Source organism: Alligator mississippiensis, chromosome 8, assembly GCF_030867095.1.
Source record: "Alligator mississippiensis isolate rAllMis1 chromosome 8, rAllMis1, whole genome shotgun sequence".
Lineage (NCBI taxonomy): Eukaryota > Metazoa > Chordata > Crocodylia > Alligatoridae > Alligator > Alligator mississippiensis.
The window spans coordinates 82,131,026-82,147,221 of record NC_081831.1 but is presented as its reverse complement, the minus strand read 5'-3'; the positions used below and the strand labels follow the sequence as shown (position 1 = coordinate 82,147,221).

General features: G+C 45.6%; 1 protein-coding gene across 3 annotated transcripts in view; it reads left to right on the top strand.

Moving 5' to 3' along the window:
* PLS3 (plastin 3) overlaps positions 1 to 15,809 on the top strand; it is a 57,417-nt gene extending 41,608 nt beyond the window's left edge. For all 3 annotated transcript variants that reach the window (XM_059732927.1, XM_059732928.1, XM_059732926.1), the window contains exons 5-17: positions 1,513 to 1,642; positions 2,115 to 2,247; positions 4,805 to 4,886; positions 5,625 to 5,790; positions 8,379 to 8,521; positions 9,908 to 10,003; positions 10,475 to 10,670; positions 11,059 to 11,137; positions 11,540 to 11,654; positions 11,781 to 11,914; positions 12,826 to 12,949; positions 13,588 to 13,712; positions 14,552 to 15,809. In XM_059732927.1, coding sequence (XP_059588910.1) covers positions 1,513 to 1,642; positions 2,115 to 2,247; positions 4,805 to 4,886; positions 5,625 to 5,790; positions 8,379 to 8,521; positions 9,908 to 10,003; positions 10,475 to 10,670; positions 11,059 to 11,137; positions 11,540 to 11,654; positions 11,781 to 11,914; positions 12,826 to 12,949; positions 13,588 to 13,712; positions 14,552 to 14,684 — 1,656 coding nt within the window. In that variant the 3' untranslated portion in view covers positions 14,685 to 15,809. The remainder of the gene's footprint in view (positions 1 to 1,512; positions 1,643 to 2,114; positions 2,248 to 4,804; positions 4,887 to 5,624; positions 5,791 to 8,378; positions 8,522 to 9,907; positions 10,004 to 10,474; positions 10,671 to 11,058; positions 11,138 to 11,539; positions 11,655 to 11,780; positions 11,915 to 12,825; positions 12,950 to 13,587; positions 13,713 to 14,551) is intronic.
* The last annotated feature ends 387 nt before the right edge of the window (positions 15,810 to 16,196 follow it).

Here is a 16,196-nt window from a genome sequence, read left to right as displayed (position 1 = left end):
GGAGTGAGAGGAGTTTGTTTGCATAAGGTCCAGTCCTGATGGCTTTTGCAGAGATGCTCTGCGACCAGGGCTCTTCTCAAATTCCCACGTTTGTCAAACTCTTCGCCTCGTTCAGTTCACCCACAAATACAGCCGTCACGGCTCTCAGACAGCGAGAACGGCAGCACAGAGCAACAGAAGTTCAATCGAAGCTTACGCCGTGGGCGGCTGGAATTGCAGACAAGAGGCCGACTGGCCCCTTGCCCACCTGGTTAATCTGTTGTGTCTATCTCGAAGCAGCGAGAAATAGCCCTGGGAGGTGATATTTCAGAGTTAGGCAGTAAAAGACAAACTGGCTAGACACGTAGAGCTAACGCAGCTGCTTCAGCTGGGACTCCTGGTCCCGTGATGGCAGAAACCCAGAGCTGGATTTGCACACGTGCGGTGGTGGGAGGTGTAGAAAGTCTTGCACGTGTTCAGAGAGGAGTGGGAGCGGGCAGATGGGGAAAATAAGGCAAGGAAGCAGGGGAAAAGCTGTCCCTGCTCTCCGTAGTCCTCCATGGGGCTGTTGCTGGAGTGGGCGGCTCTTTGGGTGCACTTGTGGGATGAGGAAGCTATTGAGCGTTCGGAGCACCTCGGGGGTCTTTTTTCCATGCAAACCTTTCCTGGAGGGTCTGAGACTCGACGCAGACGTTCGCTGTTCGTCCATGGGATGAGCAACTAGGACGATCAGGGGGGATTAGCAAGAGGAGGGCAGAATGGGCAGGGCGGTGGGGGGTGCGGAGAGAGCCGCTTGGCTGCAATATCTTTATTTGAAGTCTGCACGGTTTGCCGTGTTCGTTCCTAACAGGCTGCTGAGCTCTCTAGGAACCTTTAATCGCTCCTAATGCATCCTTCCCTGCAAAGAGAGTCCAGCATGACCTTTCAGGCTAACCTTTCCGCAAATGCCAGGGCAGCTTGGCAGGCCTGTCTGCTACACAAACGGGATCACGTGGTAGGTTGTCGGGTCTGCAGATTGTCTCGGAGACTTGATTATTGTACACGTCCTCATTGCATTAAAACAACCCGCTTTTGTGTTCTGCGGGACGTGGCCCAAGTCCTCTCTGAACTAAAGCCGCCTTCACCTTACACACCGGTTAAAATTGTGCAACGGCTTTCTGAATGGTTTTGCTCACCTGGAGACAGCTGCATGTGTACTTGCTTTCATAGTATTAAGAGTTTTGAGCTTTTTTGGTGGTCTCTCGAAACCTAACTACAAGGTGCAATTACCTGCTGCTTCCTGCTTCTGCGTCAGGACGGGTTTGCCTTACCCGACTCGATAAATAAAGCAGGACCGCAGGCTTTTGGTTGGTTTCTTCTCTTCTTCTTTTTTCTCCCATGGCAAATTTAAACACCGCTGTTATTGGTTTTTGTTAGACCGTTCTCGTGTTTGCTGATTACACGCCACAGTTTGCTTTAAAGACGGGAAGAAACGAACGCTGTTGTTGCTTTTGCATTCGTGCTGTTTGTCTGACCAAACTCTTCGACCTCTAGATTTTCCAAGAGGTGAAAAGCAGCGATATTGCCAAAACTTTCAGAAAAGCCATCAACAGAAAGGAGGGAATATGTGCTCTTGGTGGGACGTCGGAGCTCTCCAGCGAAGGGACGCAGCACTCGTATTCAGGTATGACTTGGACTTACAAATGTGAATAGATCAAACCCCATAGATGGGAAGTCTGAGCAGCTGGCAGTAGACCAGCTATTATTATTATTATTATTATTATTATTATTATTATTTTCTCTGAAGGTCAGACATTGGCATGAGGGCAGGACTGAATATCAAGTGACAGCATCTTAGCTCTGTTTTTAAATCAGCCGTGTGCTCATTCTTGTTTGGATTCATCCTGGTAGTGGTCCTTGGGTTGCATTGGAGGATAGTTCGCTTCCTGAGTAATAACTCCTACTGTACATATTCCTCTGATGCTAACGACAGAGGTGAACCAAATCTGAATTTGACTCGTATGACCCATAAAACTTCAATACAACATGGCAATTGCAGCATACAACTCTTAGGTTATTCTGCATTGGTTTCCTGGGACAAATATTTGCTGTGCTTTAAAAGGCCTGGATTAACTTTACAATTGCACTGTTTTTAGAGGAAGAAAAATACGCCTTTGTAAACTGGATAAACAAAGCCTTGGAAAACGATCCCGACTGTAGGCATGTTATTCCGATGAACCCAAATACAGATGACTTGTTCAAAGCGGTTGGAGATGGGATTGTTCTCTGGTAAGTCACGATGGCTCGTTGCATACAAAACCCACTGGCATAACTTGTTTTTTTCCCCAATCCAGCTGCTTTTGTGCTCCAGCACGTTCAAAGAATTTCTATAAGGAGGCGTTGTATTTTTAAACTAGACTTTCAGTGCAACAGAGCGATGCTTTTGTATCAACTGCCTTGGGAACTAGCTCAATGCGTTGTCTTGGCCTCAGATTTCTTTTGGTTTAATTGCTTCTCTGTTTGGGTTGTGGGTTGACTTTACTCAAGGTGCATCATAAGAAGGTGAGGGAGACTTGGCTATTGCATTAGTGGAAGTTTTTAACCCGGCATAGGTGTGTGTTGTGTTACGTTACCTCCTTTTACAAACCCAGCCAACTGGATGAATTGAGAGAGAGAGGAGGCAGCAGCCTACACAGCTTTCAGTCATCCTGGATTCTCACATCTCAAAGTATTTCCCCTTTGTTGGAAGTTTCAACAGAGGATAAAGAAGATGGAAGAAATAAGATCTTGGGGTCTCACCAGCCTCCCGCTGACTTCAGTCATGGCTAGGCCAGGCTCTGTCTTGGCTGAGGCCCACTAAGAAACTTGGTTTGTTTTTAATGTCTCCAGTGCTGTCAAGCATCCTAAATTCCCCTTTTGGTAAAGGCTTTTCCAGTCGCATCCCAGGGAGGAAGCAATGGAACCAGCTGGAGTTTCAGTAGTTCCATATCAACGTTTTTCCAACTATTTAAGTTGGTCTAATAAAAAATATCACATCCACTCAATGAACCTTGCCTGCCTGTGTCCTTAGACCAACACGGCTGCAACCAAAAGCCCAGTATCAACATGGGAAGATCTTCCTGTTTTCATGATGTCTTTGCCTACCTTGGTGTGATTTTTGAGTAGTGGGGAAATCATTCTTAGTGCAAAGCAAGGACCTGGCTCTGGCTCTTTTTTTGGGCATGGTATAAAGCATTGCTCTGCATGCTGAGCAGGAGGAAAACCAGTTCCTAGTCTGGCTTTGCATTGCATTCACACGCAGTCTCCTCCGAAGGCTTGCGACGCTTTGTTTATTTTGGAAGGGATGTTTTAGAGCAGCGGGGTCTCTCCTTTCTAACTGCTCTGGCCTGAGGCCGCTGGCAGACGTTACTGTCAAGACACAATTAACCTGTTAATTGCACCATAAATAGCACCTGTGCCACACGTTCAAGGAATCAGCGGTGCGACCAACTGGAAAACCAGCCAAAAAAACATCCCATGAAAGATGCATAACGTTTTTGTGGCTGGATTTCATCGTGTCTGATTTTGAACGTGTGGCTTGGTAACCAGAGCCAGCTCAAGACTCCCATGCACCCCCGGGCTGGGACCAGCAATCCGCTGGTTGTGGGTCCCAGCCCTGGGACCTCTTAGCTTCAGCTGGGCTGCGGGTGCCTGGTTGCTGTTGCAGGGGGGAGCTCCGACTCCCCTGCACCAGCAAGTCAAAGAATCACAGACAAGGAGGGTTGAAGGGAGCTCCGGAGGTCACATCCTGTCCAACCCCCTGCTCCAAGCAGGACCAGCCCCAACGATATCATCCCAACCAAGGCTTTATCTACCTGGGTCTTCAACACCTCCAAGGACGGAGATGCCACCACCTCTCTGGGGAGCCTGTTCCCATGCTTTACTACCCTCCAAGGGAGAAAGTTTGTCTTAATATCCAACCTCAACTGCCCTTGCTGCAACATGAGCTCATTGCTCCTTGTCCTGTATCTGCCCCCACTGAGACCAGCCCAGCTCCAGCCTCTTTGCAGCCCCCGGCAGGGAGGTGAAGGCAGCTATCAAATGCCCCCTCATAGGGTCATAGAGAAGTAGGGCTAGAAGGGACCTCAAGAAGTCATCTCGTCCAACCGGCGATTGAACCTGTGCCCTTGATGAAGCTTAAAGTAGCAATGGTGCCATTTGCACCTGATCCCCGATCCCAAAATCACGTGCCCTGCCATGCGTGTGTGGCGCATGGTTGTTGGGGTTGGATCTGATCCCATTGTGCTGCTACATGACGTGCCAGGGGCCTGAGTTGCGTGTTCTTTGGGTAGATGTGACATCTTTTATTAGACCATAAAAATAGTTGGAAAAAAGTTCTTTGCGAGCTTTCAGGCACAAACGCCCTTCTTCGGGCATTGGGAGACTCTGCTGCTTTATGAGTTCTCCAAAGTAGAAAAGAAGCTAAAATATAACGAGAAGTCTGCAAAAATGCAAATAACTGGGAGCAAACAGGTTTTTTCCCTGGAATTTACAGCAGCCGCGAGCAGGACAATAAGTCGTTGCTAGTTGCTGGTGGTGTATGAATAAGTCATGAGTTCTTACTCCAGCGACCAGGAGACCAGCGGTGGCTGCAAACGTGTTTAAAGATTCATCAGACCGAACAATTGGTTACAGATACATCCTTGATAGCACAAATATTAAACCTCATATTTTAAACCACTTTGAATAGCACTTTTTTTTTTTTTTTTTTTTGTAAAAGGGCACTTTGCTGTGGCAGATACTTGCCAGGACTTGTGTTGAGATAAAATGCTTTAAAGGTGTTTCAAATATTTCTTTTCTTTATCAGCAAAATGATCAACCTTTCTGTTCCGGACACGATCGATGAAAGAACAATCAACAAGAAAAAACTCACGCCATTCATCATCCAGGTATGAGATTTTCCTTATGTCTAAATAAAGTTCAGCTCATGCAAGACTTGTGCAAAAATAATTCCTGGGCGTGCTCTGCTAATTAATTCAAAACCTTGCTTCAGAGCAGAGAAGAGTTTAAATTATTATTATTTTTAATAATTAAAGGCAATGTTGTAGTGCGTAGTAGATGGAAATCTTAGTCGAGGGTAATGTTCTGTAAATATTCATAAGGATGAAAGGAATTTCTCAGTTCTGCTAAAGGTCTCTTTGGCAGGCTATATTAAAACTGAAATACTATAACAAATCCGTCTTCAGGTTAATTTTCATATCAAAAGGAGGTCTGAGAGCATGCATGGAAATAATCATGTATTGGAAAATGCCGTCTTTAAATTGCTAATGTTACCCATCCGTGTACTGTAGGCAGCTGCCAAGTATTGTGAGCAATATTCTGTACATGCTTATAAACAAACGTTTCCATTTCATTTTCTGTTTTAATCTTGTTAACGCCACTAGATGCGACTCAGGCTGAAACCAAATACTAGAAGCTGAAATTAAACCCGTGGGTCTTATTCTGTTCATATTAATTTAGTCCTGTTTCGGAGACAGCTTGTTTTAAAAGAAGTCGAGCTGGAGTTCAATGCATCAGGATTTTGCCATAAGACAACGTTTTTATTCCTTAACGGGGGAGGCGAGTCCCGCAGCTGCCTGCCCCGAATGAAATGCAAAGCCCGTCTCACGGAGCCGTATTGTTTACAGGAAAACTTGAACTTGGCGTTGAATTCTGCCTCCGCCATCGGGTGTCACGTTGTCAATATTGGAGCGGAGGATTTGAGGGAAGGGAAGCCGCACCTGGTTCTGGGACTGCTCTGGCAGATCATAAAGATTGGCTTGTTCGCTGACATCGAGCTCAGCAGAAATGAAGGTAACCCCGACTGCAAAGGGTGGTGTACCTTCGCTCCTGTCCCGTTGGGAGGGCAAGGCAGGGCAGGGCAGGGGAGGAGAATGAGTGAGACGGATGAAAGCCGCGCACCTTGGCCTGAATGGATGATCCATGCTTTATTCTCCAAGCCCTTTTCTTCCTCCTCGCCTCACTGATCTGTCTGGCCTGGAAACTGCCTCTGTCCATCGGGCCGAGTCCCCCTGCGGTCTTCCCTAACGGTGCCATCGTCCTTGTGAACAGGCCAGGCGTACATTCGATGCTTCCAGTAACAGCAAGGGTTTCCTGTCCTGGGTGGGCGTCTCCTCGACTTCTGCAAATAAATTGATCTCAAAGCAAGCTTCCGGGTGCAAACAGATGATTTCTCGCCTGGGGAAACCCCTAATAGTCATAAAGTAGTAGATGCTTTCCTGAATGGAAGTAGATGTGTTCAAAACCTGCGCTGAACCAACGTGTGATGCTGGGGCTGGTCAGAATCCGTCCTTTTGTAAACCCCCAGCCCCCATTGAGAGAGAGATAGAGATGGGCCTGTAGCTGCTCTGAAGAGAGCGCGCTCTCTATCTATCTATCTATCTAGATCTATATAGAGAGATATCTAGATAGCTATATATATGTGTGTGTGTGTGTGTGTTTGCACATACGTATACATATATGTGTGTGTATATATACGTGTGTATGTGTTTGCACATACGTATACATATATGTGTGTGTATATATACGTGTGTATGTGTTTGCACATGTGTATACATATGTGTGTATATTTACATATATGTGTGTGTTTGCACATGTGTATACATGTGTGTATGTATATATGCATATATGTGTGTGTATGTGTATATGTATGTGTTTGCACGTGTGTGTATATACATATACACACATACATATATATGTATATACACACACACGTGCAAACACATATATATGTATGTGTGTATGTGTATATGTATGTATATATAAATACATATACACATATACACACATATATGTATATATACACACACGTGCAAACACATATATATATGTGTGTGTGTGTATATGTGTATATGTGTGTTTGCACGTGTGTGTATATACATATATGTGTGTGTGTGTGTGTGTATATATATATATATATGGCAGACAAGGTTCTTTGGGTGAATCTGATATCTTTTATTAGACCAACTTAAATAGTTGGAAAACAATTATTAAGGAAGCTTTCGGGTTCAAAACACTCGTGTGTGTGTGTGTGTGTGTGTGTGTGTGTGTGTGTGTGTGTAATATAACTGATCAGCAAGATGTGTGCATGTCTGTCTGTCTGTCTAAATCTAATCTATTACAAACCAAAAAACCTGGAAAACTCAGTTTTTGACTGGAATCTGAAAGATGCATTTTAAATATATATATTTAACTTGCATTGTAAATATATGTATAATTTATCTTTCAGGTTCCAGTTGATAACTGACTTTTTCAGGTGTTATTAGTTTTTGAGAAACCCACCCAAAACAGACACACTGTACAGGACTGAATTTTAATTTTCTTGGATGCATTTAATCAGAGCTGTTTGGTCAGCGTTTCAGAGAAAAAGATGCATCCTGCCAGCCCCAATCAGAGCTTGAGTAAAGCAGGGACTCAACCTTCTGAAAAACCTGTGTATTTATTTTTTATTTTTTCACTTGTTCCTTCACTGAAACAACCTAGACTTTCTGGAAAACTCACTGAAAAAGAGAGGCCACCCCACTTTTGTTCCTCTGAGTGAGCAGCGGGGTTGCCTGGGCACTTGTCTGGGATGGGGAGCCCTGGGTTGGCGCCTGTCCCCACCATTTCACAGCAGAGCAGGGTTTGGTGCCTGGGTCTCTCATATCCCAGGTGAGTGGCCCGATGATTGGGCCTTGGCTCGCCTGCCATGGCTGTTTAGCCATGTTGTGGAGTCGATGCATCTTCCTGATGACCATTGAGCTAAAACCAGTGCATCTTGGTAGAAAGCTGCAGCATCAACGAATTGGCAATGGTCATCATCCAATTGATCCATTGATGATCTATTGAGGTCCCTTCCGACCCTAACATCTATGAATCTATGAATCAAAAGAGCTGCGTTGGAAACATTTCTGACGGTGCAGTTTCCCTTTCCCCACTGCTACCGACACGGCGGTGTTGGAGCTAGACCTAGCCCGTTCGCCACCTGATAAGCATTAGCAGTGGCCTTCCAGACAACGCTTGTTTTGAGCTGTGGTCATTTACTTCAGCCAAAGATATGTGAAATTACTTATATCCTTCATTTTTTTTCCCTCAAATTGAAATGCACGCACTAAATAGTTACAGCCTCTCAGCCATGGAAAAACTCCACTCACACCCCGACCAAAACTTTTTACAGAACTTTTTCCACTTAAACATTTGTTACTTTTACCAGGACAAACCGAGGTGGTTTTTGTCTGAGTTGGAAATGTCAGAAAATTTTTTTTTTTTGGATGTGATCAAAGTCTTAGTCATCCAAAAACATTAAAGTTACTTCCTACCAAGTTTAATTATAATGTGGAAGATGGCGTCTCTTAAAGAATGCTGTCCTGTGTCTGTGAGCGTCCTTGTGTTTTTTCTTCCAGCTTTGGCTGCCTTGCTCCGTGATGGTGAAACTCTGGAGGATCTTATGAAGCTGTCACCAGAAGAGCTGCTCCTGAGATGGGCCAACTTCCATTTGGAAAATGCCGGGTGGCACAAAATCAATAACTTCAGTTCAGACATCAAGGTACGTGAGAGCCGCCTGCTTCTCTCGGGAGTCGCCGGGCTGTCTGAGCTACGCGCCAGCGGGACGTGGTTGTGAATGGACAAGGTGGTGTTTAATTCCCTCAGAAATATTTGCTGCTTTGTTAATGAGTTAGGACCTGGGTCTGCAAACAGGCATGTGCTGCTTCGCTGCCTAGACCAGAGCCGTTGGTTTTTTTCAGTGAGGACACATGAATAGCGAGGTGAAGCACGCACATGCATGCTTGCAAGATCAGGGATCTAGTGCTTCGGCACGAGATGATCCAGCTCCGTACAGCAGTGATGTGACGTCGGTATACATGGGGGCTTGCACTCCTGTAGTGCCGGCTTGCACCCAGGTGTCCAGTGATGAACCTTGGGGTCTGTTTTGGACACCTCAATCTTTGCAAGACAGACTGACTAGTTCAAAAGCCCTTGGGTGTTTTTACGGCTGTATGCACCTTGCTGGCTTTCACATGGCAAGCGCACACAAGCTCAAGATGGTTTTCTTTCAGAAGCTATTTGCAAGAGCTTGTAAAGGAGGCTGTGGACCAGAGCTCATCCAAAAAAGGGGGAAATTGCCTTTGGAAATGTTTTGGTCACATCTGCATGGGAGAGCACTCCAACTGAATGGAAATTGTGTTGCTGGCTAATATTTACCCAAAATGTAGTGTGTTGGAACTGGGGAAATGTAGGTCTTCAATGAAGTCCAGTGTTCATGTTGGTGCAGAGTATTGTGGGCTCTTCACAGCCCCACAAAGGCATGGACTTCAGCTTTTACAAGAAAAACAAGTCCAGATGTTGCATTTCCTTCACAATTACCACTGGATGCAAGGCTATGAGCTCTTCTCCTGTGTCTCCAAATTCTCCAGAGTAGTTTAAAATGCTCGATTTTATCAGCTCTAAGGAAAAATATCTGCATTGTATTAACGTGAAGCAGCGAGAAAACCCTGTATAATCAAAATATTGACAGCACAGTAGTGGCCATGGGCAAGAAGCTGCTCCGGAGGCTGGTGTGGTTATAGCACCTTGGGTTTCTGCTGGCAGTTAAAGATCAGGGCCTTTTTATACTTGCTGTTTCCCTTGTAGCAATCTGTGGGGTGTAAAGAATTAAAACCGTGCCTGTTCTTTTGCAGATTAAATGCTATTAAATCTGACTCGAATGTTGCTAACTTTCTTTCTCTTTCCCCTCATGCCTCCTGGATTTCTGCTGTGGTGCTTTTCTATTGCTCTTTTTCTTATCTGTCCAGCTCACTGACTTCAGTAATTCAGTCAAGGTACATACGGTAGCTATGCCCGGTGACTTGATTAAGAGGAGGCTGCAATGTGCAGCTGCTGTGGCTTTGCCCCTGTGTGAGATGAAGCTGACGCTCTGTTTCATGGATTTCAGGACTCCAGAGCTTACTTCCACCTTCTCAACCAAATTGCACCAAAAGGGCAGAAAGAAGGAGAGCCACAGATCGATATCAACATGTCAGGTTTCAGTGTAAGTATTCAGCCTTTTATACCCTTATTCTGGAAACCGGCCGGTCGCGGACTGTCTGCCGTCAGCCCCTACACTGTCAAGATGCCCGGGGTGTCCGTGTCCGAAAACATTGGTGGGAACCCGTGCTTTAGATCTGCAGTTAAATGCCAGCATGTTTCAACACGAAGAAAGCAAACATGTGCAAATAAATTCGTGCTTCCAGCTCTTTGTCAGCACGCTGAATTATGCATTTTAATGACCCTATTTAAAAAGCACCATTTGGGGCTTTGCACCAGACAGAAATTAGAGAAAGCACATTGCAACCAACATGACCTGAATTAACACGGCATTTCTCCATTGCTTTCTGCATATCTGCCCTGCTTGCTAAATGCCCCGTGCAATCCGGTGGAGTCGTGCCTTTGGGCATGGTCGAGCGGTACCCACGACTGCGCCCAAAGGCCGGCTCTGACCCAGGCGTGTTGATTCCCACAGGAGAAGGACGACTTGAAGAGGGCAGAGTACATGCTTCAGCAGGCCGACAGGCTGGGCTGCAGACAGTTCGTGACTCCTGCCGACGTGGTCAGTGGGAATCCCAAACTGAACTTGGCCTTCGTGGCAAACTTGTTTAACAAGTACCCAGCGCTCACCAAGCCCGAGAACCAGGACATCGACTGGACTCTCCTGGAAGGTAACAAGACCTCTTCTGCTGTGGTGCCTAAATCACACCCAGCTGGAGACCAAATTACTTCCATAATGCAACATGGATCCTTTCCGTGCACATTCAAACACCGCGCATGGGTAGCTCTGCAAGTTGCTTGTGAAAAGTCATGGAAGGAAAAAAAACCAAACCTGTTTTTCACCCTAAAAATAAGCTGTCTGCCCCCTGTCCTGTTGAGCCTGGTGGGAGGCATCAGGACAAACATTGTTCTTAAAGCAAGGAGGTGTGGAGGTAATCGCCGGCTGGCTTTAGCCAGTATAGGATGTTATGTAGCTAGCCTTCAAAATGGCCCCAAACCTCTACTTTTATATGGGGTTACGTGTGCATCTAAACCCATCATCTCTTTCTCTCCTTGCAGGAGAGACGCGTGAGGAAAGGACTTTTCGTAACTGGATGAACTCTCTCGGCGTGAACCCCCACGTAAATCACCTCTATGGGTAGGTGTCGGCCCGGGGGCTCTTGAAGGAGCAGTTGGCTTTTAATAAACCACAGCCTCAGTTTTTAGAAGCTGCCATTGATTTGAAGGGGGTAGCTCCACCTAGGCTTCCTGTTGTTGCCGTGTTTAGGGCCCAGAGAGCTTGGTTAATTTTGATTAATCCTTTTCTAGCGATGCACTAATAAATTAGGAGCACTCCAGCAAGATTGCCAAGTCACTGACTGGGTGTTGGTTATTCTTGGGGTACTCTGAAATCTGCATTTAATGGCACAACATTCAGGGTAGTCGTATTGCTGGCTTGTGCTTTGGAAACCTACCTGCTGGGCACAGCATTCAAAGCAAGATGAAAGGGGGAAGGTGATCCAAGGATCGCTGGGGCTAACCAGCGCTATCCCTTTTTTAGCGACCTCCAAGATGCATTGGTAATATTGCAGTTATATGAGAAGATCAAAGTGCCTGTCGACTGGAATAAAGTGAACAGGCCTCCGTACCCCAAACTCGGGGCAAACATGAAGAAGGTAAGAAAAATAAGCCGTTGGCTAGAAATACAGTTAATGCAAAATGGGGAAACTTCTCTGTATATTGGGGTCTTGTTGTTGTTCTGGTGCATGATTTGTGTTCAACTTCTCTCCCTGTGGGTGTAGCTAGAAAACTGTAACTATGCAGTAGACTTGGGGAAGCATCCAGCCAAATTTTCTCTGGTCGGCATCGGTGGACAGGACCTGAATGACGGGAACCCAACGCTGACCCTTGCACTTGTCTGGCAGCTGATGAGGAGGTAAAGCGGATCTGAAACAACTCTGCGCTGCGAACGTCACAAGTGTGGCTTGCTGAATCCTGTGCTACCACGTGGCTTGTTTGTCCCTCTGTAGTGGCTAGTCTGTGTATGGAGAGCCAAAAACTAGGCATATTTAAACAGAGTTTTAGGTGTTTTAGAAACAAATCTAAATGAAAGGCTTACTGGATTATTGCACCTTTGGAAATTCCTTTTTGCCTCTTTATACTCGCGTGGGTAGAAGGAAAGAAACTTTCATTATTAATGGGGAGGGATCCCAATGTTAGTGAATTTATGAAAATAGGAAAGATTTTTACATTTTATAAATCTTTTAACAGAGAGTTAAAAAGCATTGCTCAGAAGAACTGTTGCCATTATAAAACATGTTTTATATTTTATAAAAAAATATTTTGTAATAGCAAGAGTTCTTCTAACCAATGCCTTTTAACTCTCTCTAAATGATAAGCTGAGTTTGAACCATAGAGACAAAAGGAAGTGACTACTTTTAAATATAATGTTAAGCTTTACATCTATTTGTCTTTTAAATCATGCAAAGCTTTAGATGCATTATCCCTCTGAAATCGCTCGTGAGCCACGGTCATCAGAGCTGATGGCAACTGCGCAGTTTAACAAGGGACCGAATTGCTGCAATTTTGTACTGTGCAGGCTAGGGGATTCGTGGTGTATTGGTTGTACCAACTTCTGTAACTCCCGAGTGACGTGTCTCTCGTTAGACATTCATTTGCTGCCTGGTTAGGATATTTTAGAGCAGAGGCTGCTGGAGACGGCCCCGGTCCCCTGGTAGGGTCCCTTTTATCCTACCCAAGTGCTGAAGTCTGGACTCGGGTGTAACCGGGACCTGCGATTGCCCTGTCTGCTTCTCGCTTGTAAGTAATGGTCTCTCTGGGTCCCAGGTACACATTGAATGTCCTCGAGGATCTCGGCGACGGTCAAAAAGCAAATGACGACATCATTGTAAACTGGGTGAACAGGACCTTGAAGGAAGCTGGCAAGTCGACTTCCATCCAGAGCTTTAAGGTACAAGTCTCTTTTCTGCGATGGGAGTGGGGCGACGGGCATTTCCTTTGCCTGGCACTGCAGGCAAACATCTGCATGCCATGAACCACTGTATAAACGAAAGGACAGTGTTGACACGGGGCCAGAGGGTTATAAATCATGCATGAATAAACACTAACCTGGAAATTGGGTTTTCGACCATCTGAGTGAGGTGCTGGAATAGCCTTGAAGGCCCAGGTGGGGAAAGTCCTAACTAGCTGCCAGGCGGAGAAAGCGTGAGTGGTTATTGGATGGGATTGTGTGCCGATGATATCATATGAGCGTAATTGTATGATGTGATAACTTGAAGCTGGACTCACCATCTAGTCCCATGTTCTTCCTGGACAACTTCATTTAACGATGTGGGAGTGGGGCTCTTGTTTCCTGCAACCCGGTTCTTGTGTAGCCCTGCCACAGCATGGTAGCTCGGGGAATAGCCTTCCCCTAGCCTAAAACAAGGGGCAGGAACTTTACAATAATTCAGTATGTTTTAGAAAGGTCGAGACCAGTGTTTTTGGAGGGTCTGGTTTTCATCGCACCTTCCACTGCTTCTGGATTGAATGTGAAACAGAGAGCAAATCTGTCCGTTCCTTAATGCAAGTCACCGTGTCTCCTACCAGGACAAGACTATCAGCACAAGCTTGGCGGTGGTGGATTTAATTGATGCGATACAGCCCGGTTGTATCAGCTACGATCTTGTAAAGACTGGCAACCTCTCGGAAGATGACAAACAAAATAATGCAAAGTAAGTCTGTCCAGCCTGAGGCTGGAGCATCGCGGTTCCTATTTTGTGCATCTCCGTTGCTCCCAGGCCAGTAGCACGCTCTGCTCCGCTCTCCCAAATCTGACCACCCTCCAGCTTCACAGCAGTTGCTTGCTCGTGGTCCTCCCAGGCTTTTGGGAGGAAAGCAGGAATGCTCAGATAGCGCTTAGCAAAGTGATCCTCTTTATCTTCATCTCTGACCTCAGTAATACTTGGCCAGGAGCAGGTGTTTTGAAATTTGAACTCGAGACTGGGCCCGGGGGTCCTTTAGCACCATCCTCAGTATGGTGCTTCAAAGCAAGCTTGCCGCGCGATGCGCTGAGTGGATGTTGGAAACTTCCTCTCCGGGGTGACTCTATCAGAGTAGTTCGCAGGCAACTTTCTTGCTAGTGCTAAGGTTTGCTTGAATATTCATAGAAAGCAAGCAGGGAGCAAACCTGCTCGGAAACATTCATTCCAGAAGGCATTGAATAATTTTTACCATCTCATCAGATTTTAAAATATGTAGTAGACGATGCAGAGCATCTATTATATTTTCTCAGCAGCTGTAGAAAGACTTGTAATCAAAGTGTTAAGTATCATACGTAGAAATGCAACATTTTCCTGGACTAAAGTTATTTAAAGAGCAGTTGCAGTGTCTTGAAACCTTGCTCAGATAGGGGAACTACATTTGTTTTAGCTATCTTGAAGCCCAAATTAAGTCTATTTGTCAGTGGCGATTGGAGTCGCTCTGGCAGAGAGGTGTGAGGCAAGTAGTATTCGAGGGGAAAGGATTGTAAATGCTCACCTGGACTCTGTCTGTTTTCTTGAATGGCAAACAGGTATGCGGTGTCAATGGCAAGGAGGATCGGTGCCCGAGTGTACGCTCTCCCAGAGGACCTGGTGGAGGTGAAACCGAAGATGGTCATGACCGTGTTTGCGTGCTTGATGGGCAGGGGAATGAAGAGGGTATAAAATCATTGACACGTGCAGAAAAGCCCAGCCTGCCATCCCAGGTGCAAGACTAGCAGATCAGCTGTGTCCAGCTTGAAATGCAGTTGGCCTAAGACCTGTTGAAGTTTAAAGGACTTTCGGTTTTGCTTTGCAAGACGGGAACGCTATCCAAAATCTCAGGGAGAGGAGTTTAGACCAACAGACTTGCTCTTTTCCCAGGGTGAAAGTTTGACTTGTCAAGTGCTTACAGAAATGCATTCATCTCAGGCCACATCTTAGCGTGCTGCTCTGGGGTTTTCAGATGTGCTGTTTCTCAGATATCCCATGTTTTTTCTTCTGAGGGTTGCTACGGTGGGTTGGCATGAATCTCAAGAGACACAGATCTTACTTTCTATCTGACAGCCGGTTTAATTTGTATTGCGGTCAAAGTATGTTCTGGGTTTCAGCTTCCGCTTGCGTTTGTAACTATAAAGTTACAGGACTAGCTGCAAACCAGTAGCATGGCTTAAAAGGTTAATTGAAACATATATCTGAATCTTCCTGCAGCCTTCTCTTTACACGGTGCTTTTTTTTATACATCTAACAATACTTTGATTACGTTACAAATAAAGCCTAGCGGTTTTTCTCTGGTTACTTTTTTTTAAAGGCTTTCACATTTAAAATATATTTGAGAATACCATGAAACTCAGCCTTTCACAAGAATAGCTGTTGTCATTTTGCTGGTGTCGTGACATCTGGGGATGGAAATGAATGCCTTTTCGTACGCATCTTGATTCAGTTGTGTGCACCTAGAAAATAATTTTTACAAAGTCTGCATGAAAACTATACTTTTTTATTTAAAATGCTGTTGGATATAAAACTACAGAACATTGTGGGCAGGTTTTGTGAGGGGAAGAAGCAAATGTTACAAACAGCAGGGTTCAATAAACTGAACAGCAACTGTGCCGAAACAGAAAACTATTTTTGCAGAAAAAAACCGGAAAGTGTTGTCACCAAAGAAGAAAGGAGCTGTATCCATAGGAGTTAATATACTCTTGCTTTGGCAAGCTGTTTGCTATATTTTGAGATCATATTGCTATTCTGAGCTATTCAAAGTGATGTAATATGGTGGCAAAGCGTTAGTTGAAATAAAAACATTTAAATACACCTCGGTGTTGGCTTGTTCAGTCTGATCCAAGTTTGTAGCCTTTCCTGGTCCTGTTACACTTTCTTTCACTCAACTTGAGGTTCAACAAGGACAAGTGCCAAGTCCTGCACTCGGGAGGGAGCGATCCCCTGCACCGGTGCAGGCTGGGGTGACGGGCTGGGCAGCAGCTCTGCAGAAAGGGACCTGGGGGGACAGGGGACAAGAAGATGGACAGGAGCCAGCAGTGTGCCCTTGTGCCAAGCTAAGGGCATCCTGGGCCACGTTGGTAGGAGCGTTGCAGCAGATCGAGGGCAGTGATTCTTCCCTGTATTCAGCACTGGGGAGGCCACATCTGGAGTCCTGTGTCCAGCTGTGGGCTCCCACTACAGAAGGGATGTGGACACACT